The sequence below is a fragment of the Ascaphus truei genome, chromosome 12 (genome assembly GCF_040206685.1).
Source record: "Ascaphus truei isolate aAscTru1 chromosome 12, aAscTru1.hap1, whole genome shotgun sequence".
Taxonomy (NCBI): domain Eukaryota; kingdom Metazoa; phylum Chordata; class Amphibia; order Anura; family Ascaphidae; genus Ascaphus; species Ascaphus truei.
In genome coordinates, this window is record NC_134494.1 from 34544563 (window position 1) to 34570426 (window position 25864).

The 25864-nt window shown below is 43.1% G+C and overlaps 1 protein-coding gene across 4 annotated transcripts in view; it reads left to right on the top strand.

Moving 5' to 3' along the window:
• The window catches only part of ANO3 (anoctamin 3), a 183733-nt gene that overhangs the window by 90357 nt on the left and 67512 nt on the right, over window positions 1–25864 (top strand). For 2 of the 4 annotated variants that reach the window (XM_075567281.1, XM_075567283.1), the window contains 3 exons: window positions 18906–19064; window positions 20705–20805; window positions 21777–21821. In XM_075567281.1, the coding sequence (XP_075423396.1) occupies window positions 18906–19064; window positions 20705–20805; window positions 21777–21821 (305 nt within the window). Of the gene's footprint in view, window positions 1–10; window positions 155–18905; window positions 19065–20704; window positions 20806–21776; window positions 21822–25864 lie in introns of those variants that run through there. The other 2 variants (XM_075567285.1, XM_075567282.1) reach the window with 2 other exon arrangements.

The following is a 25864-nucleotide window of genomic DNA, read 5'->3' on the forward strand; positions in this document are numbered from 1 at the left end:
CCATCGAGTAAATGGTGCTGCATTGTGAAATCTCAGGGCAATGGATAAAACCGTAGAGCTTCTGTAGTTAGTGTGAAGTAATGAAACCCCGGTACTTGCAACACTTCCAGCTTTTCTGCCTAGCAACATGGAGGCCCTGGATATGAAGAACCTGGTATGTCTCAACATTGATATGCTTTTGTTTATGATTTCCATTCCGTAGTCACGCATTAGGCTATTGTTCTAATGTCCGGCTCTGTTTTGTCTGTCAGGCGGCTCACTGGTGCACACTGTGTATAACATGTAGGATTAATTCAAGCTGCGTGCAGAACAGGTTGCCCAAGGCTTAAAAGTTATTATAAAAGGAGTTACCGTACCCTAAAAAGAATCAATACATCACGTTGATTTAAAGAAAAGTATTCAGCCCTCAAATGCTTCAAGTTACTAGGAGATTTTAAATATGTTTTTTTTATTCATATGTTTAAGGAATATTTGACATTTAAAAAAATGTTTGTTTCCCGACATTAATTTGAACTATTAATATCTTTCAACAAAACTTGACCTTAATTTAACTCAGTAATGCCAAATTTGGTTATTGAAATAGTTGTTTATCCATTTGTTTACAATAATAATTCAGCGTTCTTGTGGTTCATATTCATATTGCATAGCACCCTTGTTATATGTAGGCGTTTAAGATTACACATTTGCATTGGCAAAAATGCAGAATTAAAAGTAATTTAACTCTCTCTATATATATATATATAGACAATTATATATAGTTATGTGTATATACTTTATAATATATATATATATTTTTTTATATATATTTTTCTGGACATTTTCTTTTTTTATATTTTTTTATGTATTTTATTAGTTTAATACATTCATTTTTATTCTATCCACTGTGCTTAGCATAGGTTTTTTATTCTTATCTGTATTATTTTTACTTTTATTTTTACAATCACCTTTTATTTTTATAGAGATATTATATAGTGATAGGTTGGCGCTAATATTTTTTCTCTTGTTGTGATATATATATATATATATATAACAATAGATATCTCAGGAAATAATTTATACCAGCAACAAGAAAATACAAATAATAGAATCGGGAATAAAGAAATTACTTTATTGTAATATGTAGGTTCTGCATGTGAAGTATGTTCCAATAAGTAATATCTTTACTCACAATTTTTTTTTGCATTTTTTGACGTACATCTTTCCTTGAGATATCCGTTGTTTGTACTTAGATCCTTTACCAAGCACAGACCAGCCTCGAGGGCCCTACCTAACACGGGAGTGTTACTATTTTGTAAATACATATGTGATTTAACAATATATATAGGGAAGTGTGTATGTACGTGTATATATATATATATATATATATATATATGTATGTGTTTTAATAATATATAGAGAGATGTATATGTATATATATGTATATTTACAGTGCAGAATAAATGAGTACTTCAGTATTACTTGATACCTTCTTTTATGAGAGAGAGAGAGAGAGAGAGAGAGAGAGAGAGAGAGAGAGAGAGAGAGAGAGAGAGAGAGAGAGAGAGAGAGAGAGAGAGAGAGAGAGAGAGAGAGAGAGAGAGAGAGAGAGAGAGAGAGAGAGAATAGGAAACTATATATCTCTTCATAAAGCAAGTTGAATTACTTTAGACACTGTAGAAAATGATTCATGCAAATATACACAAGCACAAACACACAGTTTAATGTTTAAACTTCAATGACCAACATTTTTATGAGCTTTTTAAAGTGCCTATTATTTTTTAAAAAGTGTATATAGCTTCTTCTGTTTGTATATGTCTTCATTTAAATTTGTATGAGAATACTTTAAAAATGTATCCATTATTTATCAAATGTTTTACCAAGGAAATAATCACATTGAAATAAGTACCTTTCATGTTCAAGTATGCCAAAGGCTTTGATTTTAGTCGGTCTCACAACATGTCGCAGGCAATTCCTGCAGTGAGATTACAGGAGAAACATTCAAAAAGCAATTTGTACAGTTACCGTTACATTGTGTATAAGAGAAGCAGTGTGATGTACAATTTTGTCTGACCCAGTATTGGCAATTCTTATGGTCTTATGATTTTGAGGTTTCTCTCACTGGGGTAAATAATGACATATATATTGCAAATGGAAAAAATGACTGTATGCTCATTTGCATGTCTTAGACATGTCTGCAACCCACCACTATCACCCAGCACTTCCACTGCAGCAAGGGATTCTGGGAAATGGCATGCAAATGAGCACACAGTGCCACTTTCTGCTTCAAAACCATAAACATGGTTCCCTATAGACTTAAGCTTGCTGCATGGTCACAGCTTTGAGCACAGCCAGAGTTAAGATGCATAGCCAGCAAACCCACCCACAGACAGACTGTTTCAACCTTAATGGGTCTCCTCAGTGTGGGGTTGGTTATACTGGCTATGCAAATGAAGCAAGGGATAGGTTTGACCATACTGAGTTAAGTTATGGTGGGTAAAAAAAGTGAGAAAAACCCTCCACAGCAAAGCATATAACAAATGGAAATATTACTGAAAGCTCATTTGCATGTCATTTCCCAGAATCCATTGCTGCAGTGGAAGTGCTGGGTGATAATGGTGAAAGGCGGGGTTGCAGACCTGTCTCAGACATGCAAATGAGCATACAGTAATATTTCCATTTGTTATATGCTTTGCTGTGCAGGGTTTTTGTCACTTTTTTCCCCACCATAACTTAACTAAGTATGGTAAAACCTATCCCTTGCTTCATTTTTTTCATTTTTTTGCATAGCCAGTATAACCAACCCCACACTGAGGAGACCCATTAAGGTCGAAACAGTCTGTTTGTGCGTGGGTTTACTGACAATGCATCTTAGCCCTGGCTGTGCTCAAAGCTGTGACTCAGTCCTAGGGAGGATTTGTTCCTGTAAAGTACACCTATTTTGGCATAGGTTTTGGATGTCAAGGTATCAGTGTGCATCTCGAATGTTAAGTGGGAGTTAAACCATTTGCCCAAGTATTTAAAATTATTAACAGGAGTTAACGTTGGTTCTGATCTGGAGCTCAGTCATTGAAAGCTTTAGAACTTTAGCCTTGGTCCCAAATACCATTGTTACAGCCTTGTCAGTGTTTAAAAACAGTTTGTTTCGGGAAATCCAATTTTTGAGTCTAAAAAAGACAGATTAAAGTATGTGTTCAGGGTTGGACAGACTATGACTGTGTGCATATAAGATTGTGTCATCTGCATACATGTGTATTGAAGCTCCCTTACTGTAAGGAATCCACTACTGGCTTTGACTTTTGCCTTGCAGACCTGTGCAGTTGCAGGCTTCCTCTGGCAATCTATGGCACAGGTGCTGCCTCTCATTGCAGCTTCTGCCCTGTGCTACTTCATTGGAGGAATTCTCACACACCCTCCTCCTGTGATTGGATCTCCGCCCTTTATATTCTAGGCGTTGGCTCTGAACCAGCGCCGAGCAAAATTATTCCTACCTCTATGTTACTGTCTCTGCCACAAACCACCCCAGGCCTCTCTCCTAGCGTTCTTACCTTCCAAGTTCCTGAGTATCCAGAGGCCTGGTCCTGGACGTCTGTGCTGAAGCGTTGTTGCCAGCACTGGCCTGCTGCTATCTCCTTGCAGTGGCCTACCCTGGACGTCTGTGCTGAAGCGTTGATGCCAGCACTGGTACTGCTGCATTCCCTCCTAGCAGTAGCTACCCTTCCTGTCCTGTGGCCTGCCGCTATTCTCCTGTAGTGGCCTATCCTGGACGTCTGTGCTGAAGCGTTGATGCCAGCACTGGTACTGCTGCATTCCCTCCTAGCAGTGGCTACCCTTCCTTTCCTGCGGCCTGCTGCTATCTCCTTGCAGTGGCCTGCTCTGGACGTCTGTGCTGAAGCGTTGATGCCAGCACTGGCCTGCTGCTATTCTCCTGCAGTGGCCTACCCGGGACGTCTGTGCTGAAGCGTGTTGCCAGCACCGGTACCTGCTGCATTCCCTCCTAGCAGTGGCTACCCTTCCTTTCCTGCGGCTTGCTGCGATCCTCTTGCAGTGACCTGCCTTGGACTTCTGCGCTGAAGCGTTGGTTCTACCCGACGCTGCCCTGCGGTGAACTTCGGCCAGCCTGCTGTCTCCTCCTGCTGAGATCGGCGTCATGGGCCGAGGCCGCTCCTCGCGCAGAAGCCACCCCCGCGCTCACGCTCCTAAGCTGAAGCGGGGAAATCCTGACTACCTGTTGCCGAACTCCTGCTTCCATAACGACGATGCTGCCTTCTCCAATCCTGACCCTGCGATGTACGACTACGAACTGCGCACTCCGGATCAGTCTGCGTGGACTCAGGTCGGTGATTATATAACCCCACCTCAGCCCCGCGGTCCGGTCCCGGTTTGTGGCGAGCATCGGCGTAACAGTATGCTCGGCCCATTAAAACCGGACCGCGCCGTGGCGGGGGATGGTAAATGTTTAACTGTACCTATGTCCCAGGCTGCGGACCAGTCCCTGTTTGAAAAACAGTATCTGTTTGAAAGACTGCCTCCACCTCATCTTGAATGTATGTATGAAGGGTTAACCCCTGCAGAAAGACTAACTCGTAAAGAAATACTTACAAGGTCTCAGGAATGTAGAGAGGTGAAGAAGATGTTACAAGCCCAGTACTCCCAACTACTCCTTCTTATGTCTACTCCAGGTCTTGAACCAGCGGATTTTGGGGTACCGGCTCAGGCTATAGACACCACCCTTAAATTATTCCTGGAATTTGACAAAAACATAAGCGAGCGTGAACCTCTACTTGCTGCCCACGCACAGACTATTCACAAACCCTTTTCTGTCAGTTCTGTTGCTAAACCTGTTGGGGTACCTCTCTCTCCTAAGAATGGTCAAACCATTTCTCTGTCGCTGCCCGCTAAGGAAGAAGCTGCCACGCTCCCTAATCCCGAGTTAACCTCCCTAAGTTCTGTCCCTGAGGTTATTTCGGTCTTAACCCCTGCTAGTCAGGCATATGCGTCCCCCACTGTAAATCCCTGCATTCCCCAGGTCAGTGTGTCTTCCCTAGCACCAGAGAATGAATCCTGTTTGCCCTCTTTTCCTAAACCAAAGATTCTAAGCTCTGTTTCCAAGGTTTTTTCTGTACTAACCCCTGCTGGTCTGCTCTGTGAGGTCCCTACTGCTAACCCTAGTATTCCGCAGTCTAATGATAGGTCCCTAGGGCAAGAGGCAGAACCCCCTATGACCCCACTCTCGGAGACTAGCTTCTATTTCTCTGATTCTCAGGTACAGAGTAATTTAACCCTTGGGGTTTTTCCTATGTTAACCCCTGCAGGTCAGCCCTGTGAATCTTCCTTGGTAGATCCCTTTAGTTCGTCAGTCAGGGACACCTCCTTAGCCTCAGAGGATCAACCCCTGTTGTCCTCTGACTCGGCTAAAATTCCCGGGGCTATGCCCCCTGAACTCTCGGCAAATATACTGGCTCCAGTAAAAAGTATTCTGGAGCCGTTTGTTTCTCTAAACCTGTTCGCAGAATCCCTACTCCTAGGTATTTCACTCACCCCGTCTGCCACTCAGAGAGCTGAGACCCCTGCTTCTGAGCATAGACCCCTTTTCGTGGAATCTGTTGTCGTTTCTGATGTCCCAGACACTCTTTCCCAAATACCCACTTCAGAGGCCAGCACAGTCGTGGTTGCCCCACTTGCACTGTCTGAGTTCTCCTTTTCTCAAATCCTAGGGTTTAAAGCGAACAGTACATATTATGCTCCTTTCCAAGTGACCCCTACTGAGATCAGCGTATCTGCTGTTGCTCTCTCAGTACCATTAAAGTTAGGGCCCTTCTTTTTGAAGGATCAGGCTTTTAAGTTTGAGACTCCCTTTATCCCTGACTTTGTAAATCTGCAGTCCCTTCTCACTGTAGTTAAAAGTTCTCCAGCAGCCGCTGAGTTAAGCTTTGCCGCTGCCAAATCTTCTGATATAGAAGCAACCTTGCCTAGCTTACTTCTGTCTGTCCTATCTGTGATGCCTATCACCTTTACTAAAATTTCTGTTTTGCAAGGTATTTCTCCTATTAAATCTGTGATACCTGCAATTCCTTTAATCAGTTCCAAAACCCCTGTCACTAAGTCTCCCATGGAGTCTGATGCCCTCACTAGGGATTCTCAGGGACCCAATTCTGTAACAAGCAAGATGTCCCTTGTGTCTGTTGGAGAGTTTACCCCAGTTTCTCTCACGGATCATGCCACAGCCTCCGGGATGATTAAAAATGACTTTAAGTCTGGGATGCCCATTCCTGTAATAATACTGTTTCACGCTGATTCGCCCACAGTATTCGGGGTATCCACTACTGACTGTATGTCTACTACCACGAACTCAGGGGTATCGCATTTGGAACTTTCCCTTTTTTCAGAAGATCCCGTCTTTAAAATGGACTTATTTTTCTCTGTGTCTTCCACAATACTTGGGGTACTTGCTATTGACTGTCCTGTCCCAAAACTAGGGTTACCTCTCAAAAAGGTGCCTGGAGCTACCGATGTTAAAAACCCTATGTTTAAAACAGTAACAATTTGCATTGCTTCTCCCACAGTATCATGTGAGACCTGGGTACCTGGGACCTCCACTCCGAAGCCAAGCTCTAGTTCTCTGTCTTCTTTCTCTGTGTTGGAGGCACCCAGCTTTAACCCCAAGACTTTTTTCCCTAAGGTTGATGCACCGCTTAACCGCCTGCCTTGTATTTTGGATAAAATCTGTTTTCTCACCTTTCAAACAGACTCCTTACTCGCAGGTCTCTGTGCGGTGCCCAAAGTGCCCGATCTGTATGGCAATTGGCCTCTCCCTAAGACGAAGACACCCTTACTGGACCTCGTCGCTTTACCTGAAGCGTCCGTTCCTGTTCTCTATGGGTCCACTATGGGTATTGACATGCTTATTATGTCCTTCGCCAAGGCCACAATTTCGGATTTGATTCTCTCTAAAGATCACAAACCAAAGGAAGCGGATCCTTCTTCAACTGCCAGTACCATGACCAAGAGTTGCATGCACACTGCTACAGACTCTCGCAATTTGCTTGGGATAGCAACCCTGCTTGGTATCAAAAGTACCGCTGCTATAGTGTGTAGTGAACCCTCCCGCCCCATTCCCTTGCTAACCACCACCCGGAATTCCTTGGAAGCTAAAGACTCTCGCAACTTCCTCCGTGCTGATTTCACCAAAGACATTGCCTTCCCTGAAGGTCCCTCTGCCATTTTTGTCCGACAATCTGTGTCCTGTGTCCCGTACTCTTGGAGTATTACTATGCACCGGACACCTGGCTACTGTCCTTCCGATGTTCCCATTCCGGAGCCCTCAGGTCCCATTGTCCATGTACCAAGAACTGCAGTACCACCGCTGTCTTTCATGGCACTTGCCAATGTACATCTGGATTGTGGACCTAATTCTCGCCGGAGACACTTCAGGAACAACTCAATGTCTCCCAGACCTATGAATGGTCCTGTTCACCCAGTCTTCTCACCCAGTGGTGGGGGTACTGTAAGGAATCCCAACAAACTATGGGCTTTCAACGCCACCTCTCTCCTAAGGAGGTTTAGGAACAATTCCATGTCCCCCAAATCTGTGATGGATCTTGTTCGTCCGGAGGTCTCACCTGAAGGGGGGGGTACTGTAAGGAATCCACTACTGGCTTTGACTTTTGCCTTGCAGACCTGTGCAGTTGCAGGCTTCCTCTGGCAATCTATGGCACAGGTGCTGCCTCTCATTGCAGCTTCTGCCCTGTGCTACTTCATTGGAGGAATTCTCACACACCCTCCTCCTGTGATTGGATCTCCGCCCTTTATATTCTAGGCGTTGGCTCTGAACCAGCGCCGAGCAAAATTATTCCTACCTCTATGTTACTGTCTCTGCCACAAACCACCCCAGGCCTCTCTCCTAGCGTTCTTACCTTCCAAGTTCCTGAGTATCCAGAGGCCTGGTCCTGGACGTCTGTGCTGAAGCGTTGTTGCCAGCACTGGCCTGCTGCTATCTCCTTGCAGTGGCCTACCCTGGACGTCTGTGCTGAAGCGTTGATGCCAGCACTGGTACTGCTGCATTCCCTCCTAGCAGTAGCTACCCTTCCTGTCCTGTGGCCTGCCGCTATTCTCCTGTAGTGGCCTATCCTGGACGTCTGTGCTGAAGCGTTGATGCCAGCACTGGTACTGCTGCATTCCCTCCTAGCAGTGGCTACCCTTCCTTTCCTGCGGCCTGCTGCTATCTCCTTGCAGTGGCCTGCCCTGGACGTCTGTGCTGAAGCGTTGATGCCAGCACTGGCCTGCTGCTATTCTCCTGCAGTGGCCTACCCGGGACGTCTGTGCTGAAGCGTGTTGCCAGCACCGGTACCTGCTGCATTCCCTCCTAGCAGTGGCTACCCTTCCTTTCCTGCGGCTTGCTGCGATCCTCTTGCAGTGACCTGCCTTGGACTTCTGCGCTGAAGCGTTGGTTCTACCCGACGCTGCCCTGCGGTGAACTTCGGCCAGCCTGCTGTCTCCTCCTGCTGAGATCGGCGTCATGGGCCGAGGCCGCTCCTCGCGCAGAAGCCACCCCCGCGCTCACGCTCCTAAGCTGAAGCGGGGAAATCCTGACTACCTGTTGCCGAACTCCTGCTTCCATAACGACGATGCTGCCTTCTCCAATCCTGACCCTGCGATGTACGACTACGAACTGCGCACTCCGGATCAGTCTGCGTGGACTCAGGTCGGTGATTATATAACCCCACCTCAGCCCCGCGGTCCGGTCCCGGTTTGTGGCGAGCATCGGCGTAACACTTACGAGCTGTAGGAAGATCATTGATGAACACTGAGAAGAGTAGGGGCCCCAGAACAGAGTCTTACGGGTCACCAGAGGTGATATTCAAGGGGATTTGTTAAGCAGGATAGCATGATCAACAGTATCAAAAGCATTTGCAAAATCTAGGAATATTGCACCAGTGAGTTGTCTCCGTTCCATTCCACACTGGATTTCATTGCATTATTTTAGCAGGGTAGTCTACGGTGGAGTGTTTGGGGCGAAAGCCAGATTGGAATTGGCTAGGGAAATTTGTCTTGGTATAGTAATCGCTTAATTGGGAGAGAACACATTTTTCCATGACTTTGGATAGTGTTGGGAGAAGAAAGATTGGCCTGTAGTTTGAGACAGTGTTTTTGTCCCCACTTTTGAAGAATGGGACAACTCTGGCAGTTTTCCAGGTCTTAGGGATATGGCCTGCAGACAGAATAGAGTTGAGTATGGAAGTTATTGGTTTGGCAATGGCTGGGGCACCAAGTCTTAGGAACTTAGAATGTAGTAAGTCAGGTCCACATTGGCTGCTTAGTTTTAATTTGAGTTTGCGCTTGTGTAATCACCTCTTTGGATACTGGGACAAATTGAAAATGATGGGCAGTGTTGGGAGGGGGTGGCGCTATAGGGGTACTTCCAGGATGAGATTCATGTTTGTGGTTTGTGTTGCGTTTCGCTAATAAGTTAGTAGCACACCCCAAAAAGTAGTCATTGAATGCAGTTGCAATGTCAGTGGGGTTTGTCATAGTAATATCCCCCTTGGTGATATTACTTGGTTTTTGATGGTTAGAAGGCTGGAATATGTTGTTGATAACCTTACAGAAGTTAGCTGGGTTTGATATACTCTGGAGAAGATTGTCAGAGTAATATTGTGCTTTTGCATGTCTTTTTTGCCTTGTGCACATGTTCTGCAGGCATCTGTAGTGATTGAGATCCTTGGTAGTGCCAGTTACTTTGTAGTTTTTACACAAGGCATCCCTGACCTGGTAGAGTGCTATAAGGTCAGTTGTAACCCACAGAAGGTGGGCCCTGTACACTTATTCTGCGTAGTTGAGCATGGGTATCACAGCGTTTTAAGAACTCGGATTGGAAATAGTCGAGCGCAGAATCAGGGTCGGGAATGAAGTCGATTCTGTACCAAGGGCTGTTGGTAAGGTCTGCCAGAACTGTTGTGGGTTAAAGTTTATAAATGTTCTAGTGAGGAGGACATTAGGGCTTGATTGGTTGTAGTTTCATTTTCCTTACACAGTGCACTATTGCATGGTCATTGAAAATATCAGGAAGGATGCCAGAGGATTGGATTCTGCTGGGATTTGAGAAGAGAATCCATTCTTGCAAGAAATGGATGTGAGATTTCAGGTTTGTCCATGTGGGTTGGGAAATTAGTTGCGTTAGGTTAAGTGACTTGAGTTGTATTTGGATTTTGTGGTTTTTAAGGTCGAGCCAATTGAAGTTGAAATCCCCAAGAGCTAGCAGCTCACTCTTCTCATTCAGAGAGGAAATTGAGCCAAGAAACTGGGTGATGTCAGTCAGGGACTGTAGAGGGGCTTTAGGGTAGATCCCAGCAATCAAGATGGGCTTAGAAAAGGGGAGGCAGATTTTGCCAACTAAGATTTCAAAAGAGGGTGGACTTTGGGGGCAATTTTTAATAGTGTAAATTGTAAGGTGTCAGGTATCCAGGATGTTTGTGGGGAGCGCAGATATATATGTGGAAAGAAAAACACAAGCAAAATAGTGCAAATATGCCTTTCAAAAAACTGGATATTCAGTGAGTTCTTAGTAGAATCCAGAGAAATTTGTACTTACAAATTTCCCAAAGTACACATGTACATAAAGGTATCTTTTATCCCGAAACAGTAGCTTTCACCGAGATGTATGTATATATATATATATATACTGGGACATTTTACAAAATATAATCACACATTTAGGATATAATATCTGCACCAACAGAACTCTGCTTCCGCAATCTGTGACGCCTTCTCTCACGTGTCTGAAAGGGAATCCCTCAGGCTGACTGGAGATCGAGCTGCAAGCAGACAGATGTCCTTGGATATGCCCACCTCTGACGTCACTCTGATCGTCACGTCTCCAGGAGGCGCCTTCCAACAGCGTGGAGTCAGGAAAGGTAGTGCAGACCGGTCTCAGCTCATGTGCCCCTCTACTCACCAATGCTGGATTACACTCTACGCGTTTCACCTATGCAGGTTTCATCAGGAGTCCTGACTCCACGCTGTTGGAAGGCGTCTCCTGGTGACGTGACGATCAGAGTGACATCAGAGGTGGGCGTATCCAAGGACATCTGTCTGCTTGCAGCTCGATCTCCAGTCAGCCTGAGGGATTCCCCTCCAGACACTTGAGAGCAGGCGTCACACACCATACAGATTGTGGAAGCAGAGTTCTGTTGGTGCGGATATTATATCCTAAATGCGTGATTATATTTTGCAAAATGTCCCAATATATATATATATATATATATATATAATCAAAAAATAAATAGATGATACCGTTCTGTGGCTAACGAAATGCTTTTATTTGTGCACAAATAAAAGCATTTCGTTAGCCACAGAACGGTATCATCTATTTATTTTTTGATTATTGAAGCTCGGCTAACACGGTACTGATACCTCTACATGTATATATATATACATACATACATCTCGGTGAAAGCTGCTGTTTCGGGATAAAAGATACCTTTATGTACATGTGTACTTTGGGAAATTTGTAAGTACAAATTTCTCTGGATTCTACTAAGAAGTCACTGAATATCCAGTTTTTTGAAAGGCATATTTGCACTATTTTGCTTGTGTTTTTCTTTCCACATATATATCTGCGCTCCCCACAAACATCCTGGATACCTGAAACTTTTGGATTGAGGAAAAGCAATCTACATGAAGGGTTGAAGCTGCACCTTATTTTATATATTTATTGACTAGATCACATATTCACCTTAAGAGTTTGCATTTTCACTATTATTTAAGCACTTATTATAAGTCACTTATTTACCATTTAGTAATAGATTTAAGCGCCAATAGATAACTTTTTTTGTTTGTAAATTGTAAGGTGTCTGCAATATAAAATAACACCCCTCCTCCTCTCTTTCACCGATCTCTCCTAGAAATGGAGTATCCCTGAATGGCAATATTTGCATAGGGAATTTTAGGGGTTAGCCAACGATGGCTTTGGGTTTATAAGGCACCATGCTCTTAGTTCGTCCACTTTGGGCAGCAGGCTCCGGATATTTATATGGGCGACAGACAGACCTTTCTGGAATGTAAAGGGGGAATTATCAGGGGTATGGGACAGAGTTGAAAAGGGAGGGCCTGGGTTAGGTTCAATATCACCTGCTAAAGAGAGTAATAGTATAAGTAGGAATTTGAGTAGTTGTTTGCAAGTTGTACATTTGTGGTGTTTGCCATTAGAGTGAGTGGTGGTTGGTGTGCCGGTTTTTAGAGTTCTCCACCAACGTTCAGTAGATAGTGCAAGGCTTTTGAGTAATCCAGGGTGTATAGTCACATTGGGTGTGGGCCTGGAGGGAGGAGTTTGTAGGTGATAGTGATAGTAACATTCCCATGAGGCCACAATGGGAACAGTATACTAATATTGCAGGCGCCAGCATAAATATAATTGCTTAATGTAGAAATGAAGCATTGGACACGTGGCATAATCATATCATTGCTATAATCTTCCAGCCACCCAAGGATAGGAATGTTAAGGCAGCAAACCCCTACGAACCACTTAATTTTTAGCACAGCCCTGACCATCTGGAAACACGCGGTACAACCCATATGTATACAGTAAATAAAAATATCACTTGTGAGCACATTCACATGTCTCTGATAGGTCTGCAACCCTGCCTTTCACCATTATCTTCTAGCATGCAATGTCTCCACTGCAGCAAGGGATTCTGGGAAATGAGTGTCCCAGGACAAAGTACCAGTCAGTAAAGGAAATGCATTCCATTATAACAATGTCCCCTGCTGCAAAATTGGTGCAAGACGAGTGCAAAAAAAATGCACCAGGTTTATTCAAACAAATAAATCTTCTTTCTTTTTAACTGTAATTTGTTTCCTGTTTCTGCTGCTTTTTTTGCCCTGGTATAGCACTTATTTTTCAGAATGGAAACTGATAAATGACCCCCTCAGGGGCATAACCAGAAATTAATAATGGGGGGAGCAACATTTTTTGAGTTGATGTCTACTTTACAATCCGTCCACAATGTTCATCCGTCCGAGCATGCAGGGGACTGTGTCCGGGCGTTTCACTTACCTGCCGGCCCTTGTCCTGTGATATTGTATACTGTATCCCCCTTTCTCCTGATCACTTATTTATTTTTATTATTTTGACGGTAGGTGTAATTGTGACTGTTTTAATAGTGGTCAAGCCCGCAATTACCCCTACCTGTCAATAATAAATTTTACATATATATATATATAAATATATATATATATATGTGTGTGTGTGTGTGTGTTTGTGTGTGTGTGTGTGTGTGTGTGTGTGTCACGTTGCAAGATCTTGTGTCCCAGATTAAGGCAGGAAACTTTGTATTTCTTTATACAAGGTTTATTTACAGGGGTTAAATAACACAATAGTAGGCCCACTATCCATTTAAGGAAAAACAAATCATAAAAATAAAGCCTACTCCTATCTTAAACATCTGTTCCCTCTCTGATTGTCGCTGGCCAACTAAACTGGTACCCAGCTTTAAATAACCCACCTGGTTAGCAACAATATCAACAGTCCTTAGGCTCCCAAATAAACATTATTTAGTCCTTATCTGTTGGTGGGACTCAGTCCCTCTGAGAATCCAGGAAATCCCTCTGGATCCAATATCCTGGACAGGGTAGCCTTGCTTCCTCCAGACTGGGGAGAAGTTGCTCTCTCTCTCCCTCTCTGGGGAAAGCAATATCTCTCTCTCTCCCTCTCTGGGGAAAGCAATCTCTCTCTCTCTCTCTCTCTCTCTCTCTCTCTCTCTCTCTCTCTCTCTCTCTCTCTCTCTCTCTCTCTCTCCCTCTCTGGGGAAAGCAATCTCTGTGTGTGCAGCTCTCTGTCTGCCTTTTTACACTTCTGCTCACTTAGGAGACTCGGCTGATTAGCTCCTTTGCTGCACCTACAACATGTCTCTCCAAGGGTGGAAAGCACACTAGCTCCACCATTCCAACCCACCCGGAGACAGTGACTGTATCACAATATGTATTGCAAGCCTGGTTAGCTATGAGATGGTGGGCGTAGCTGCAGTAGCTGGAAGTAGCTGTGAGTTGCTGGGAGTAGCTGCAGTAGCTGGGAGTAGCTGCTAGCTTTAGCTCAAGATTGGGGATTCCAACTGCAGTGCTAGTGCCAGGATAGGAGTCCTGTTCTAAAGGACATTACAGGGAAGAAAGAACAGGGGAAATCTTCTTAGGGAGATCCCTGCACCCAGATCTATAGGGTAACCCCAGCTTTCCAGTTGTAAGTGTGCGTTGTTTAACTGTAAATAGTTTATGGATATTTTTTTCCAATAAATTCATTTTTATTACTCTGTGTTTCTGTCTGGCGAATTGATCCCTGTTGTGATAGTCCTGGTCTCCGTGACAAGTATTAGATGTTGTTAATATTGAACACTTCACTTTTTTTAAAAAGCAAGAAGTCATGGCAAAATAACTATTAATTTACAATGAAATAATGAAACACTTAAGTGCTTGGGAAGTCGACCGCACATAAAGCATCTCAAGTCCTTCCAGCACTTAAATCATTTAAAATGTTGACATGCTCAGTTAATTTGTGTTAAAACTTGAGTTAAAGGTAAGATTATTTCCAATAAGTCATAGAGGAATGCAAATCATTTTTTGCTCATACAAACATTTGTTGTCAGTTTTCCAGTTTAGTGAATAAAGCCCATAGGGTCACTTACAATATCCTCTCCCTACCCTACAATAATGTTCAGGACAAACAGAGCAGTTTGGCATGAAGATTTACGCTCTGCATTTAAGCTTAAAAAAATAAAGACTTTTCCTAATAATTTAATGTTAATTTAACTGCAAGTGGGAGCAATTTATTTTGTGTGGCATCTAGCCTGTCAACAATAACTTGAGCTTTATTTGACATACCCTTCTTACATGGATGAATAACCCATAACACAAGATAGCTCTGCTTGATTAAGCCCTTTATAAAAAGCTTTTAGCTCTGAAACAGTAGCAGACGCAGTTTATGAACAATAATCTGAGTTACTGGCTTTCAAAGAGGTGTCTAATGGCTACAGTGTCTGTTTACACTTCTACTCGAGAGGCAGTCATTTCTGAGTGCGATGAAATTATTAATCAGGTCTCACCAAAGAATGCAGTTTTACCTATATTTTATTTAAACAACTAACAGGACTGGAGAGTAGAGAAGCAAATGAGGCAATAAGTGGCGTGCATACAAATAATTATCCCACTTAAGCTGGAATAAAAATGCTTAACCATCGTTGCTTCAGTAAAAGAACATAATGTATAAAGAGCTGAAAGTTAAAAGTCAACGCTCGTCAACTGGCTGTACGTAAACTCTCTCCCATGCTAATTTCATGCTAGTGCATTAGACAGATACTGTACGTGCAGTTTTTAAAACTAAAACACCCTTGTAAGATAAGGTAATGTAAATATACAGTATATGGTACAAATGTTCTAAATGCTCGTAAAATGTTGAATTAGTCCTTTTTAAGTCTTTAAAGGTATTTAAAAGGACATTATACTAAGCTTGAACCCCTTGCCACAAACTTCTAAATGTTTTCTGATCTGACCCCTTTGAAGAACTAGTTGGAGACATAAGGCATGACAGATATCAAAACAGAGGATGTATAATTAAGTCTATTCCCACATCATCTCATTCTCTCTATCCAATGTACAATGATTAAAATGCAAGATGAGAAAACCGGAGTTGGAAAAATAATGTTTTCATTGCTAGCATTTCTTGTACCGTCAAAATAATGACCTCAATACTGATTATTGAATGCACATTCAAATCTGGAAATACCATGTCAAGAGAACACCATGCACAATTTTAAACAGACTCATGGGTCATTTATAAATAGTCAAGATCACATACTGTAAATACAAATACAGAATAAGTACCTGTCGTCTAAATTTAGCATAGGTTGAACGTGATGGACATATGTCTTTTTTCAACATCATCCACTATGTAATGTATGTAACTATGTAACTATGTAACACAGGAAGATAAAAGTAACCTGCTCCTGCACATATTCCTCATTCTATGAGCAAGAGTTCAGAGTGGACCGCAGATTGTAGGTTATCCCCGTGTTGCTTTATTACAGGGTGGGCATCTCCAGTCCTCAAGGGCCACCAAAAGGTCAGGTCTTAAAGATATCCATGCTTCCGCATAGGTGGCTCAATCCGTAGCTCAGTCTTTGACTGAGCCATGGATTGAGCCACCTGTGCTGAATCAGGGACATCCTTATGCAACCCCACATTATTTCCCATAGACTGACTTCTATATATATACTAAGGTGGGGACCCAAGTCGTTCTCCCCATTATTACCAGTGCTATCCCACTTTATCAGCTCGGGGCTTGAAGGTCAGACAACAGAACATGACAAAGGCCTTTTGTGACCAGAATTCATTTATAGAAAAACCCAACTAACACAGATATCTATAAATATATTTTATCCCCAGAGGGAAGGATCATCCATGTACAGTCACAATACATATACACATAATTTGTGTTGTGTTCCAGTGTCTATCCCATGTCCCCTTGACTTCAGCATAAAAGGAGCCCAAGTGTGAGTGCAGGCACAGCGTTAGAGTTCTTATGGAAGTGTATGTTACTGTAGCAAACCTGCCTCATCGCAAAGACTTCGGTACCCTTTGTCTTTACTCACACCTCCCTTAGTTTGGTAGGCAGTTGGTCCATTCTTAGCTCCACTCAGTGACCTCATCACCCAGCTCTGCTGAGTTGTCCTTCTCACGGCCTGGTCCTAAGGTGACTCTCAGAGACTCTGTGTCTCTCTCTGAGACAGGGACTGCTCTCTCTCAGGATCTCTGTAGTTCTCCCCTAATCATGCTCCCCTCTCTCCACTACTCCTTTCTTTATAGCATTCTCTCGGTTCCCCGAGCTCTGATCCTTTGCACCAATTGGCTGTAATGTCATGTGTCTCTATCCGGGCAGCAAGGGCCTTTGGGAGTTTTAGTCATTGACTCTTTACCAGCAGCGCACACACCAGATTGGAATCAGCCAGGGGGCAGCATACAAGGCTGTATCCTATCAAGGGGGTTACACTTTCCGCCTGCTGGAAAGTTCAAGAATGTTCCAGAATGGCTAGTGGCAATATAATAGGGCTTTAATGTGTTGTTGTCTAACCGTTTCTTTAACTCAGGGGAGGGTTTGTGTATTCTCACACAAACACGTATAAGAAATGTTAGCAGTGCCTCCAATGTAACTCCTCGTTATTTTCCTTAGAGTGACTTCTATTTTCCTTAGAGTGACTTCTATATGTTCTACTCCCAGTGTGACCAAGGCTATCCCACTTTATGAGCATGTGGGGCCTTTTTGTAACCAGAATGTATTTATAGAAATCCCCAACCGTGGGAGTAGAAAACCAACAATACTGATTGTCCAAATCTTAGTAGAATAAAATAAGTAATGATTTCTTTATTACAAGCAGTTGCATGAAGACCAAAGTGACAACATCTCACAGGCTTAGTCTGAACACTCAAAACATAAAACAATTTGCATATATCAAAATTACCGGATATATTACGTACTTACTGTTAACTAAACTAATGTAATGCCCATATAAGGATTATGAAAAACACCTATTATGCCAAGCTAAACGGAATTAACTTTTCCCCCACTATTCCTACAACAGCAACTGTAATCTTGTTATTGGCAGATGACCTTGAAGTAGCTCTTCTCTCTTGGTAAACAGACTCGTCTAGAGTCTCCTCGCTATCTCATGCTACCTCCTCATACATTCCTTACAAACTGGTCAAAACTGATTACCCCTTTTGACACCAGAGTATTCTTAGTATACCATAATGTGTCTCAGAGACCCCATACCATAATTCAATTCTCAGGCCCAATTTCCACTCTACCACACAACTAACACAGATATCTATAAATCTGTATAATCCCCAAATGGGAGGATCATGTACATACAGTCACTATACATATACACACAATTTGCTGCGCGGCTGTGTATCAGTGTCTCTCCCAAGTCCCCTTGACTCCGGACTAAAAGGGGCCCACTTGTGAGTGCCAGTACAATGTTGGAGCTCTTATGAAAGTGTATGTTACTGTAGCAGGCCTGCTTCTTCACAAAGACCAGTACCCTATGTGTTTAGTGAGAATTCCCTTTGTCTTTACTCACACCTCCCTTAGTCTGGTAGGCAGTTGGTCTGTTCTCAGCTCCACTCGGGGAGTCTGTCACTCACCTCATCACCCAGCTCTGCTGAGTTGTCCTTCTAATGTCCTGGTCCAAGGTCACTCTCAAATCAGCCCATGTCCCCCTGATACATGGACTGCTCTCTCTCAGGATCTCTGCAGTTCTCCCCTACTCATAGTCCCCTCTGTCCACTCTTCCATTCTTCCCAGCATTCTCTCGGTGCCCCAACCACTGATCCTTTGCACCCATTGGCCATAATGTCATGTGTCCCTATCCGTGCAGCAGGGTCCTCTGGGAGTTGTAGTCATTGTCCCTTTACCAGCAGCACACACACTAGACAGACATCAGTCAGGGGGCAGCATACATAGCTGTATCCTATCAAGTGGGTTACACTAAAAACCTGACCTGTTGGTGGCCCTTGAGGACTGGCGTTGCCCACCTCTGCTTTAATATAAACAATCACAACACTCTGACCAGATTTCTTTAGTGCAAATAAACCCTGTTCCAAAAACAAAACCGCTAATAAAATATAACTCCTAAAAGAGAGATGCAAACATAGCCAGATGCAAACCTCTGTAATCATGCTGCATCTGGAGACGGTCTCCATTAGATATTATCCATAGCATTCTCAAAGAACTAATTTATAAGTAAGTAGCTAAAGCGCAAAGTGTTTGAAATCATATTGATCATCCTCTCCTTGAGCCTTTAATGGAGTGTGGTAATCTCAACCCATTACTCGTGTGCCTGAGTGTACAACTGTTTGTAACCCTCCTTTTCTTCTTCCTCCAGAATGAAATTAACGCAGTGGCGTCACGGGGTCTGTTTTTTAATGACGGTTTAAAACGTGTTGATTACATCTTGGTGTATAAAAAGTCAAGTATGCAAATTGAAAAACGAAGCACCTTTGAAAAGAATCTCAGAGCTGAAGGGCTGATGTTGGAAAGAGATGTAAGTTTGTGTTTATACAATATATTGCCTCAAATATTAAAAACTGTGCTAGTGTGTTTAGGATCTAGTTGTGTTACTTCCTATGTCAATTGTGCGATGGACTTTCAATATTGCTGACTGGTTACAATAGTAATAAATAATAATGTCCTGGAACCAGATTCCATATTCTCTGTCTCCCTTTACAGCTCATGGGATTCATATCTCCCTAGTTCAGCTGCATGCTATTTTCCCTGTCCCAGCAGCTAGCTGCATGTGAATAGGCAACATTATTGTTACATGTTGTTTACACAGCCTGTGTTGGTTGCCTGCATCTCCTATTCTCCTAGCTGAGAGTGGGCTATCCCCACCCCCTTGTCCTTGCTGACAGTTAGTATAGTCTCACTTCCCTTCTAGTGTGACCCTTGCTCCTCACTTCCTTTTCACCCTGGACTCTGAGTGAGTACCTGCCTGCTATTTACCCCAGCAAGGCCTTTCTGTTTTACACTGCTTTATCCTTGATACACTGCAGTTCAGACAAAAAAGCACTCTCTACCTACACTACATCTACAAGTACCTATCTCCCTGTGATTTTCCCTCAATAAAACTAAGAAAGAGAAAAGGACTTGTTTGTGCTTTGGAAGAGGGAAGGCATGAGTTAAGCTTACTGGAACTATTCATACATCATTCGTGACCCTGGTTTCAGGAAAAATAACATGCCTTATTTAACCATTAATTGTATGGCTGGATTACAGCTGACAGCTGACTGACATTCCCTGACTTACCTCAATAAATGTTTCTTAATCACCCAAACTGTGAACGTTCTTGGATAATGTACTTTGCAGTATTTTGCATGGGTGCTACAGTGAATGACGAAGACATGATTTGACCTGTTTTTTAAAATAGCTAGAAGGCCACATCCTAAATATGTTCTGTATCTGGGTTTAGCAGTTTTCTATAAAATAAATCTGTTAAGATGTTTACTTTAAAAGCACAGCTAGCACAGACCCTGTAGCATGAAATGGGCACAATTTCTTAACCAATTATGTCATTACTACAGTATCTTGTTATCACCGCCTTAAAGATGTGTTTTCCATTAGCTTTTTTTATCCGCATATACTGAGTCCTTTTCAAAGCAGATCAAGTAATTCCTCCTTCACTGAAGCAGGGGTGCTCAACTCCAGCCCCCACGCGCCACCAACAGGTCAGGTTTTAAGTATATGCCAGCTTCAGCACGGGTGGCTCAATCAGTGCTCAAAGACTGAGCACTGATTGAGCCCCCGGTGCTGAAGAAGGGACTGATTGACCCACCTATGCTGAAGCAGGGATGTCCTGAAAAATGACCTGTTGCGGAGTCTTGAGGACTGTAGTTGAGCCCCCCTGCACTAAAGGACTGTCCTAAAATTCACTGCCTGGAAATTTAGTGTTGATCCAGACCTCTCCAGAAAAGAAGAGGCTATAATCAAGTGCCAGCAAATAGCTGTTAATCGCGATGGAAGGCTTATCTTCAATAATGTCTCAAAATATAACAAGGTTAATCTAGAACAAGCCTGCTAATATACTGTATAGACATGTATGTGACTCCATTGTCTTCTTTAGACAACAATGTTATAGGGTTGGATTATTGAATAGTTCTGACTGTGTTATTTTCCGTCCTATTATAGCCTGCCATAACCAACAATGACATCATGTTTGTCAAAATACACTGTCCGTGGCAGACATTGTGCAAATATGCTGAAAGGATGAACATCAGAATGCCTTTCAGGTATAATACTTTTCGTTTCCATGTATCTTTCATGTCCTGAATACTCTGTAACCTATTATTTCCCAAAGGAGCCTCTGTCTCTTTGATGCCTCCTCACTATGTGCGAATCCAGTTGGGGAAATGGTGTTATTTGATCCTGCAGACAGTCTTTTGTTAGTGCTATTTCAGTCTTTGGATTGTCTCTATGCTATTCCTGACCTAGGTACTATGGCATTTGCTTCCATCTCGGAATGAAGAACCCCTGGCACAACTTTGTTAATGTTGAATATGGCCACTGCTTTCAGGGAATTGGGCTGTAACCATTTCAGTTGTGGAGGGAGGTTCAATGTGTTGTTGGATGCTTCAGGGCAGAAAATGTCAGCATGCTTAAGAAGTACTGTAATACTAAATGTGTCTTTCTAGTCTCGTAGTTTCATTCTTATAGTGCACATAACAAAATGACAAAATAACGTTCTAAATAAAATGGTGTCTTGTAAACCGTATTACGCACATTTCCTTGAAATTGCATATTTTGCCATTTGACCACCCAAAGAGTATCACTAATCTCTTAGTGAAAACAATTGTACAAAAGGCTTCTCCTATGAAATTATTAATAAATGCTCTATAAATAACAAATAAATGTTGACAATTTGACAACAAATAAATATCAAGAAAATAACGTGTTTCAAGCCACCTTCAAATATTAATTTGACATATATATAAACCAAACTGCTGTATTGACACTGGTAATGCATGTGGTGAATATGCTACCTACTTACTGCACATGTTTCATGGCTATGGGCCCTATTGACTACAGTAAATGTTGCTAAGCCAGAGGAAGCTTTGCAGCCCATGCAAGTCAATGTGCTGAAAGGTTCCATTCCGGAGCCACAACGTGCTGTGCGGCACGGACCAGGAAATATGGGAGGGGGTCCTTTCTGATTGTATCTGCTCACCTAATGCTCCGTAGCTGACTTGTACTGTTCTTGCAGGAAAAAATGTTATTACACTGACTGGAGGAGCAAACCCATGGGCAGGTTGGTGGGTGATGCAGTTTTTTATTTTGCCGAATACCCATCCTGCGAAACAAATCAAATCCCTCATTGGCAGTTGTAAATTTATGCTACAAATAACACCTGGTTTCCATTTGCAATGATTACAGTGACTTGATCATGTACTGAAATCAGGGGGCCGCTTATTGATACGAATATCAATCTGTAAGAAACACTAGGGTTAGGGAGTGATCACAAAACCACACCAATTGAAGCAAATAATGAGTAAATAAATGGTAATCCAAAAAAGTGGGTGCAAACTGTGAACTGAAAAGTGAATCAGAAAAGGGGGGGAAGGAAAACACAAAATGAATGTGTCTCCTAAAAGAATTCACTATAATGCACTCCTACTTAATTTAAAATTTAACTTTTAATATATTTTCCATAAAACATATGTTACCAAAAACGTTGTGTATAATACATTAAAAATAAATTAAATTGACATTAACTAGCGTCTGTGTCAGTGAATGTGTGTTGTAGTGGTCTCAAACGACAATTTGTAGTAGAGGCTTCTAGACACAGAACACTACTTGGTCAGGGTATAAACCCCTCTGGGGCACCTATGAGATCAGGTACACAAGTATTAGTAAATAAATAAATAGACGTACACACTCAGTGACTAAGATGTGTCGTAAGGCCATATGGCAATACATGTATAACTAATATCCTTAAGTGCTCTGTGGTTTATAAACCAAAGCAGGACTGCTGGAGCCTTACGACACATCTTAGTCACTGAGTGTGTACGTCTATTTATTTATTTATTTACTAATACTTGTGTACCTGATCTCATAGGTGCCCCAGAGGGGTTTATACCCTGACCAAGTAGCGTTCTGTGTCTAGAAGCCTCTACTACAAATTGTCGTTTGAGACCACTCCAACACACATTCACTGACACAGACGCTAGTTAATGTCAATTTAATTTATTTTTAATGTATTATACACAACGTTTTTGGTAACATATGTTTTATGGAAAATATATTAAAAGTTAAAATTTAAATTAAGTAGGAGTGCATTATAGTGAATTCTTTTAGGAGACACATTCATTTTGTGTTTTCCTTCCCCCCCTTTTCTGAATATCAATCTGTGTCTGCAATCCGAAGATGACTTACCCCCCATGTGTTCAGTTTGCGGCATGGGGACTTCCTCTACTACCAGCGGTGCCGAGGGGTAGATGTATAATTAGCCCGTGCCTGCATGTGCTTATATTAGGAATAATAGCCTAATGCTAACGCCACATTTTGAATTTTCTTTGGCTATTAAACTATTCTGGACAATAACGTTCAGTATACAATATTGGCACAATTTATATATACTGTATCAAGATATTTTATACAATAAATGTATCAGTAACCTGGGGTATCAGTAACAGTATACAGTAACTGTAATCATTAGTTTCAATTTCAAACATACCAAAAGTGACTACAAGGGTTTATTTATAGGTACTTAATGGTGTAAGATTATGTTTTTCTCACTGATGGAATACATGTATAAATTCACAACTGCTTTTAACATTTACCCAGTAATGCTTGTGCCTGCTTATTTTAGCATATCCTAGAATGAAAAACACAGCTGTCTTGTAGTATGCATTAATATATTTTATCTGTTAAGCCTGGATCATAAAAAAAAAAACATTAACTTGTCTGCCTTGTGTATGATTGGGTGTGTTTAGGATGATTTTCATAGTTTGACCTGTCTTCAGAAGGAAGCCTGAGTGACATCTCTGCCACATCTGGAACCTTTTTACTAAGCGTCACAAACAACTTTTTTTTCCCCGCAGAAAATTGGCACAGTTATAAATAAATAAAAAATACACAGAATTCAGCTTTAATTTATGTGTGTGTGTTTCAAGTTAGATGTTAGATACAGCTAATCAATAAGAACATGCAGGGCCGCTGACAGAATCCCGGGGCCCAGGACTCGAGTTACCTCTGCCCCCGCCCCTCCCGCCTCCCGCCTCGCCCCTCCCGCCCCCGCCCCTTCCCCTTCCCCCTCCCGCCTCGCATGTATTTCTTAATTTCTCAAATTGCGTCTCACTTTTACTCCCTCTTTTCCTCACTCACTCCCTCCCCCCCTCTCTCCTCTCGCTTGCCCCCACCTTCCATCAATTACCCCACTCTCACTCAATCCCCACCCACAAAATATATTCCAAAAAACCCCACCCCCCCTAAATACATAAAACCCTACAACCCAATACATAATTAAAATACACCCCCACCCCCCAATACATATTAAAAAATACACCCCCACCCCAATACATATTAAAAAATACACCCCACCCCCAATGCATATTAAAAAAAGACCCCCACCCCCAATACATATTTACAAGACCCCCACCCTCGCAATACATATAAAAAGACCCCAACATCCCAATTCATATAAAAAAGACCCTCACCCCCCCAATACATATAAAATGACCCCCACCCCAGAATACATATAAAAAAGACCCCCACAACATATAAAAAAGACCGCCACCCACAATGCATATAAAAAAGACCCCCAACCCCCCAATACATATAAAAAAGACCCCCACCCCCCAATACATATAAAAAAAGACTCCCACCCCCCCAATAAATATAAAAAAAGACCCCCACCCCCCCAATAAATATAAAAAAAGACCCCCACCCCCCCCAATACATATAAAAAAACAGACTTACCTTGTGGATGGTCAGGCTGGGTCCAGTCGCTGTGGGGGCCTGACGGCCAGCGCTGCAAGTTGGGTCCGACCTCTGGCCAGGCCCAGCTGCCGGGCCTCGGCTCTCCCTCAGCTGCAGGCCTCTATCCATCTGTCCCACGCCGAGCTTACAACATTAGCGCGCACCGGAAGCTGGGCCACCCTTACTTCTGGCACACTGATGTCAGAGTGGCCCATTGTGCAGCAAGCATTGGAAGCTCGGCATGGGACAGAGGGATAGAGGCCCAAAGCTGAGGGAGAGCCGGGGCCCGGCCGAGAGACGACCGGCATCCGGGCCTAGCTAGAAGTTAGGCCCGACTTGCAGCGCCGGCCGAGCCTCCCCCCCCCCCCAGCCACCGGGCCCAGGACACCTGTCCCTTCTACCCCCCCTGTCGGCGGCCCTGAGAATATGCATTACTCAGAGGTTTCCTATAATTTATGACAAAGTTGAACTATTCTGACTTCGTTGAGTCTATCTCTGTCGTCTTAGAAGTCGATATCATTGATCCATTTTCTACACTTTATAAAGTGAAATTGGAAGACGAGATGTATGCTATTAAAATAAAGACTATCGAAGTCGAAGGCTGAGCCACTGATTGAGCCACCTGTGCTGAAGCAGGGATATCCTGAAAACCTGACCTGTTGGTTGCCCTTGAGGACTGGAGTTGGCCTCCCCTGGTATACATGGTAAAGCCAAAAGCCCATGTGATTGCACTAAAGGTTCAGTGTAACCGTGACCAATGCCTGCCCATCGGATCCATATCTGGTAGCAGTGCAGTCTATGCAGCTGCGGATTTAGAAATCCCCCGTCTCTAGGCACTTACTTCTGCCAGCCGCCACCTTTCTGCCGCCCTCCTCTTCCTTCCGATTCGCAGCGTCAAATGGTAATGGTAACCATGGTAACGCAACAACGTCATTTGAAGCCGCAACGTCACATTGCCATGGCAACGAGAAGCACGTGATGCCACGTTGGTGAAGTCCGCACCGTCATTTGATGCTGCGAATCAGAAGGAGGAAGAGGGCGACAGCAAGGAGGCGCCCGGCATATGTAAGTGGCTTCCCGATAGGCCCGAGAGCGCGGCAAATGTATACGGGGCGAACATTTTTGCCGCCCTAAAATTTTGCCACCCTAGGCCCAGGCCTAATGGGAAATCTGCCACTGAATCTATGGCAACGCAGGAAATTGTGTGAGCAAAGCATTGTGACTGGTTCTGGTAATAGGCCTGCGCCGTGCTAGAATTGCGCAGGCTGAAAGAAGGGTGTTCCCCTTGTTACACCTACATGATGCAGAAGGTAAGAGGCAGCCAGGGGCTACTGCACATATGTGACTCCTTCCCCAGCCTGATTATCAATAGAA